At 38.3% G+C, this 6883-nt stretch overlaps 1 protein-coding gene across 1 annotated transcript in view; it reads left to right on the forward strand.

Annotated features, from left to right (window-relative positions):
• LOC141994926 (uncharacterized) overlaps positions 1 to 6680 on the forward strand; it is a 151488-nt gene extending 144808 nt beyond the window's left edge. The window contains exons 72-74 of the mRNA XM_074965451.1: positions 1925 to 2047; positions 2681 to 2822; positions 5567 to 6680. Coding sequence (XP_074821552.1) covers positions 1925 to 2047; positions 2681 to 2822; positions 5567 to 5571 — 270 coding nt within the window. The 3' untranslated portion in view covers positions 5572 to 6680. The remainder of the gene's footprint in view (positions 1 to 1924; positions 2048 to 2680; positions 2823 to 5566) is intronic.
• The last annotated feature ends 203 nt before the right edge of the window (positions 6681 to 6883 follow it).

Consider the following 6883-nt stretch of genomic DNA (forward strand, 5'->3'; position numbering starts at 1 on the left):
TATTTCTAGCTTACATAACTTTTTCCGTAAGTGCGGATTTGCGTAAGTCGGGTCTTGTGTAACCTGGGGAGCGTCTGTATTTAAGAATACATATTAGCACCAAATGCAAAAGCACCTGGGCAACTTGAGTTAGTAAAAATAATCAATTTAACACAATATATAAGAAACTTGTAATACCGTAAACAAGCTAGGGAGGCATGCATGACCTTTTTAAGTGGTTGATGTCATAATGACTCTGCTTATACTATTGATTGCTACATTTTATTTGTATGCCACACAGCATCTTTGGAGTGCTGAATACCGCCAGGAAGAATCTATAGATGACTTTAGCTGAACTCTGTGAGCTGCTTGCAGTCAGTTTGACTCCTATCCCATTCAGAAAAAGTAATAAAAAGATTGACTTGCTGATAATGTACCATTGTCATACATCATTAAAGCAAGGGCCAGGAATACAAATATGCCAAGTCAGGAATTCATTCTAATGACTACAAACTTTTTTAAAGGGGTAGGATGAGACAATACAGTGGGAATAACCTGCCGGACAATGTATTTAGTGATACTGATAAAATGGAGCTTACATCTCTTCAGCAGTGCAAGTAGGGCGGTACGGTACAGTCTGCCATACCAGCAAGATATTTATAGCTGGTACAGCGTACCGGAAAGACACAGGAGGAGCAGAACGTGGGGCCACCGGGCGGCCCCATGCCAGCAGCTCCTCTGGCACAGCTGTACCGCCCCCAGCCCTTTCACTCAGGGTCTCCTCCGTCTGTAAAGCAGCCCTGCCAGAGGACAGGGCTGGGGGCAGTACAGCTGTGCTGGAGGAGCTGCCAGCGTGGGGCTGCTCGGTGGCCCCATGTTCTGCTCCTTTCCCCGCTGCAGTTCCCAGGAGAGCCCTGACCTACCCCAGCCCTTCCACGCAGCTGCATCTCTCTGTGCTCGGTACAGCAGCCCCGCCAGAGCACAGGGCTGGGGTGGGTGGGTGCAGGGCTGGGAGCTGTAGAGCTGAGCCGGAGGAGCTGCCGGCATTCTAACTCCTATCCCCGCTGTGGTTCCCAGGAGAGCCCTGAACCGCAGGGGGCAAAGGAGCAGAATGTGGGGCGACAGGAGACTGTGCAAGCTAGGAGCCATGCAATTGAATGCCTGCATAGAAAAAGAATTGTTTGGGAGGCTAAATTGTCACGTTAAAATTCTCTCCTTAAGGAGATAGTAGAACCTGAGCTTACATTTGTGTTCTGCCTGAATGTAGAGTTGACCTCATGGCATACTGATCTGATGCACAAATGTGCATTTGCAATGTTCATGCCAAACAAATCATGGCATAAGCTGCAGTGAATCCTGCTCATTTCTGATTTTGTTGATGTTGCATATCACCACTTTTGTGATTGGACCTGCATCACGAAAATCCACCCACATCTCATTGTGCAGAAATGTTTGTCATTGCTACTACCTTCCACTTGTGATTATTTTCTCTTAAAACTTCATAAATATTCTTGTTAATAAGTGCAATAGTTAGAAAGAATCTGAGTAACTGTTTTCTCGCTATAAAAGGACCTAGTAAAAACACTACTTTTAATAACATTATAAATGACAGATTAAAAAAGACAGCTAGCCAACAACTTGTTTCAGAAGTTATACAAAAAAATCTTTAATGAATCACAAAAATCGATAGGAAAAGGAAACAATGTTTGTAACCTGTAATATTTATAAGATGATACAGTCGTTGTTTCATTTATAAAGAGTGCATGGCACATCCTAATATTAATGAAACAATCAACAATTATTCAGAGCAGTTTAAAAAAAAAAGTCTAACAAGTCTTCATCTATATTGCTTGCAGTGATATCACCCAATGTAAATGAAGGGGTTTACAGTGCATTAGTACTTTAAAAAACAGTGTTTATTCATTGACTAGTCTTGTTTTCTCAGGTGAACAGTCACTGCAGCTACGTACAGAAGAAGGTGAAACCGTGTTCCATCACAGCTAAGCAAAAAGTTTGTAAAGCGTTTTTTCGAGAACCTCACTCTCTTCTTAGGGACTGCTTCAAAGTTGTAAGTATTAGTAAGAATCAGTGAAGGAAGGTTTGAACCTCCTATCACCACTCTTCAAAGCTGCATAAATGAATTATGAAAGATTGCAGGAAGGTGAACATTCCAGCGTCATTACTTTTAACTATCAGGCATTTAGTTGAAAACTCAACCTCTGTAGTGATCAGAACAGCATCACAGAAGGACTAACCAAATGTCACAGTCTCTCCACCACATAAATATGTTTCTCTGATCTATGGAATGTTATCTTGTCTTGACATTGTAGTTTATCATACTGGTCTAGAATATGGAATACAGTAAAGCCCTAGAATCAGTCATAATAAAAGATATGTTAATACTGATTTCAGAAAACGGACATGTGGAATGAAAAAAGTCAATTCCTCTGAAGTTCTTGATTTCATTCTTTCACAGTTAATTTGCCTGATTTGTTGCAGAGTTATTTTATAGACTCTTGATATGGTCTAAATACCTTAATTTCACCTATGTTAATTCTCATTTGCAACTGAGGTTGGCAACCCAAGACAAGCTAAAAGAAGGTTTATTCACATTTCCAAATTATTATCAATCTGTTAGAAGAGTTGTGCACTTTGCTTCATGTAACCGAAACATTACGTATAACTCTGTTCATGTTTGAAGGTGGACCCTGAACCATTCTACAGCATGTGCGTGCATGATGCTTGTGACTCCAGTGAGTTGAAAGCTGCCTGCAATTTGGCAGCTGCCTTTGTCCACTTGTGCGGCAGAAATTTTGTCCCCTTGGAAATTCCTTCTCAATGTGGTAAGTTTAATTTCTGTTCCTCCCAAACACTCTGCCTGGGATGCCAGGCTTAACATACAAATGTTATCTAGTAACGTGGCTATAAGTAATCATAAAAACACCATTCCACAGTTTTCTGCTTATCTCCAGTCAGTTTTGTCCCTCCAGTTTATATTTCAGCCTTTGTTTTTAACCACGAGAGCAGACACCACCTCTGTTTCTTATTCCCTGCTGGCTATTTATTTCCTCTGAATTTGCTTAGTGAAAACATTTTTACAATATTATAAACTTATTTTCCCCATGTTTTCTAATTCTTTGATGATCTTTTTGCTTTGTTCCTTTGTTTTCCTTCTGAATAATTTATCTGGGTTCATGTCATCAAAAATATGTATTTTGTGATTCAAAAAACAAAAAAGTTTCCCTTCCTTCCACTCTTTTTAATGAGATCTGCATTCCTTAGAATTCCAAGATTATCAAAACCACTATTTTAATCTGACCATCAGTTATCTCAAATCCATCTCTCTGCTGCTCTCTATTTAGAACGCAGAGGTAGAAAACTTTCAAAGGCGTGATTCTGGAGGTTTGTAACTGTTTACACCAGAGTCCCTGCCAAAATGAAAGAATGTTTGTTACCTCTTGAGTAATTTAGAGAAAGACTGAGCCGCTGCTGTGGATATATCTCCACAGGCTTACTCCTGATTTACACTGGTGTGAAAATTAGAATCAGGCCCATCACCTGATCTAAGTGATGGTGCCCAACAGCATATGGAGTAGCGCATTCCACTACTCCATCTATATTCTGGCTACCTGCTTGTTCTGTTTCTTCTAAGCAGCTAAATTATAGCAATCATTTCCCAATGGCAAGAGACAACTGCTGTTATTCCCATTTACATTGTATGGAATCATCTGTCCTCTGCCTCAATATATTGTAGCTCTAGTGCTGATCCTCAGCCATTGTAAACACAAGTGTGCAATACTAGTAGCTAAATAAAAAGCAATTTGTGTAGGCAGAATGGCAAGATTTTGATACATCTTGCATCTTGTAGTTTAGGGATTATAAATAGCTGCACATTGAACTTTATGTAGAAAACACCTAATCCCATGCATTTCTGAATTATTACAACACACCTCAACTGACTCCTGCACATATAATTTTTTTTGGCTTTTTGTTTCCAGATATTATAGATAACAGCACCCTTCTTGAACTATATGTGCTGTTTATTGACTACAGTAGATAGATAAATAATTAAAAACCCACTACAACTGCTGACACGGTTCCTTGTTCTGCATTATACGCCGCCTAAGTGCAATAAAGAATGGCTTCTAATATGGAAACATTTGAGGCTATAATCATCTTCTGAGAAAAATGAATCTTTGAAACTGACCCCAATAATTAACATTTTATTTACATGTAGCGTACAGTCCTTTACTTGGAAGAAAAGAAGTCCTTACATCACTTTCACTTGTTGAGAACATTAAAGGAAACAGACATACAAATCACTGCCATGCTAATTACTACCACACTTGTCCAAATAATAATTTAAGGTGTAATGATAGATTTACGACTTATTTACTGCAAAGAAAAGCATTTACTGTAAGTAACTGATAGGACTATGCAGATGAGGGAATTATGCAGTTGCTAGGATTGAAGCACTTAGATTTACGCTGCTAATTTGTCTGCTGTATGCACTGCTGAGGCTTGGAAAGGAGAAAATGGAAGCTCTCTTGGTACATGAAATGAAATGACAAGTTATTCCCTGGCATTTGTAAATTCATTGCCACCACAAAAGATCGATTGATTTGGTGACTACAAACGTACAATTACATTTTTAACAAGCTAGAAGAACTACAAGTGTATAATATTTTTTTACACATGACCACAGGGGAAGACCATCAGATATTTGTGGATGAGGCCACATAAATAAAGCCTTATCAAAAGAATGCTCAGTATACATGTATGTGCATGCACACTTCTAGGTGTGTGCATGAGTATTACATACTTCTCAGAGGAGACAGTGATAAATCAGTAGGTGAATGCGGGGTTTGGGCTGCCCAGTGTATAGACAGTACCCAGCTGCAAAATCTGAATCTGGATTTTATTCTAAGCCCACTAAATCTCAGGAGTATTGAGTTTTATTTGATATCTGCCACCTCTAATAGCATATTTAAGACATACATAGAGGAATTCACTTCTTTTAAATACAGAGACAGATATTTGTTTAAATTTAAAAAAAGTGTCTGACACTGAATATTCAGTTGAAGTATGCAAACCATGTTTACAATAGGCCGATCACCATGTTTGTGAAATCAGCTAGTAGTATTAACCTATATAATTCCTTAAGAGTTCAGTACTGTTGGAGACCTATCAACATTTGGGCCAATGCCAACAGTTCTCATTCAAACAAGACTTGCACTGACTTGAATGCTAGTTTTTCCTGAGTAGAGATTTCAGGACAGGAGCTTGTCTGTGTTGCCAAACTTTAGTTAAAAAGAAAAAAATACTTCCTTCTTCTAAATATAGCTTAGGGTGGAGCATATCTGGGCCTGATTTTATTTTAAATGTCCAAAGTCACATATTCATAGTGTAAGTAAAACTTCCTGGCCTGCTTTGGAACAACCCAATGAAACTTTTATTTCCATTGATCCCTTTTATTGGTGGGACATCTGATTGTATTTATTTTGTATAGTTTGGTTTGCTAATTACCTTTTTATCCTCTGAGAGTCCAGAGAACACTGTCTAGTAATGTATCTCTTTTTACTTGCAGTTTGAATTTGCTCTTAATTGCAACTATCAACCCTGAAGATGAAAAAGCTGTTTCAAGCTCTGAAAAAAACCTGGTTTGACAACCTAGAAGCAACAGTATGGCAAACCAGCAACAGTGTCCACGAAAGCCAGGACTTACAACACAGATTGTAAGAAGAAAAGCTTTTCAGGCTACAGAGCCTGAAGAAAGTTTAATTATTACAGTTACTTGTCATTATATTAATATCACATCAGGATAACTCTGACAAGAGAGAGAGAGAACGTTAGAGCAACTTTTATTTTAAAAAAATAAACCTCTTGTTTTGCCCTCCTCTTCAGATACAGAATCTCATTTTCATAATTTGAATATAATTAAAACAATCACATTGTCTCTCCCCCACCCCAGATCAGTAAAATCTGGCTGCTCTGTCAGCACACTAAGCCTTAAGGTTGTATGGAAGTACCATCTTTGTTGTTCTCTAGGAATCTAATTCAGCCATTTGTTCTAGTTTGGACAGATTCATGTCTAACCCATCTTACTAAAGAGAACACCCCCAAAAAGTAGGACTTTTGAGATGGTGAAAAATAGCCATTCCTTGTGCTCTCCCACCTGATTCCCATTATGAAACACAATTAGCACACCAGTGTAAAAGAGAAACAATCTTCTCTGTAGTGTCCCACTACCAATTGCACATCCCCCTTCCTTCCTACAGACCCACTTTCTGACATCTTTCCATGTGCCCTCGACAGGGTGACAGATCTAACCCATACCTTTTGGTAGTTATAAACAGGATGCAGCTGGCATCTTTAGACATCACTGTCTGAAATCTTACTGCTAAACCACTTTTGATATTTTAAATCAAATGGATTTAAATATTTTGATTTTTATATAAGAAAAGCCCATTTTCTTTTTGAAATACACATTTTTTCAGTCAATACTAGGAATACCTCAAAGTGGTTATTTTTTAGTGAGGGAAACACAAAGCAAATATTCAATAGCCATTGCTCAGAATTATTGTCATAAATTGGAATAACAGGGTTCTGAAATATATATTATGTTGATGAAAGTTTTTACTTCCTTTCCTTATTTTTGCTGTGATGCACTTTCATTAATTGTTCTTAAAAATAAAGTTGTCCTGATCTATGGAGCAAAATGTGTTTATCTAGTTAACAGAGTTTAAAATGCGCGCAGCTATCTGGCCAGTTCCTGAAGGGAAATCTTCATTAAAAGAATTTAATTCTGAACAGAGGGCCAAAGGGACTTAGGTGAGGCAATGCTGAGTACCCTAAACATCGCCACAATATCGGATAACCTTTCTTATGTCTACTATGATTGGCC

The sequence above is a fragment of the Natator depressus genome, chromosome 10, assembly GCF_965152275.1.
Source record: "Natator depressus isolate rNatDep1 chromosome 10, rNatDep2.hap1, whole genome shotgun sequence".
Classification (NCBI taxonomy): domain Eukaryota; kingdom Metazoa; phylum Chordata; order Testudines; family Cheloniidae; genus Natator; species Natator depressus.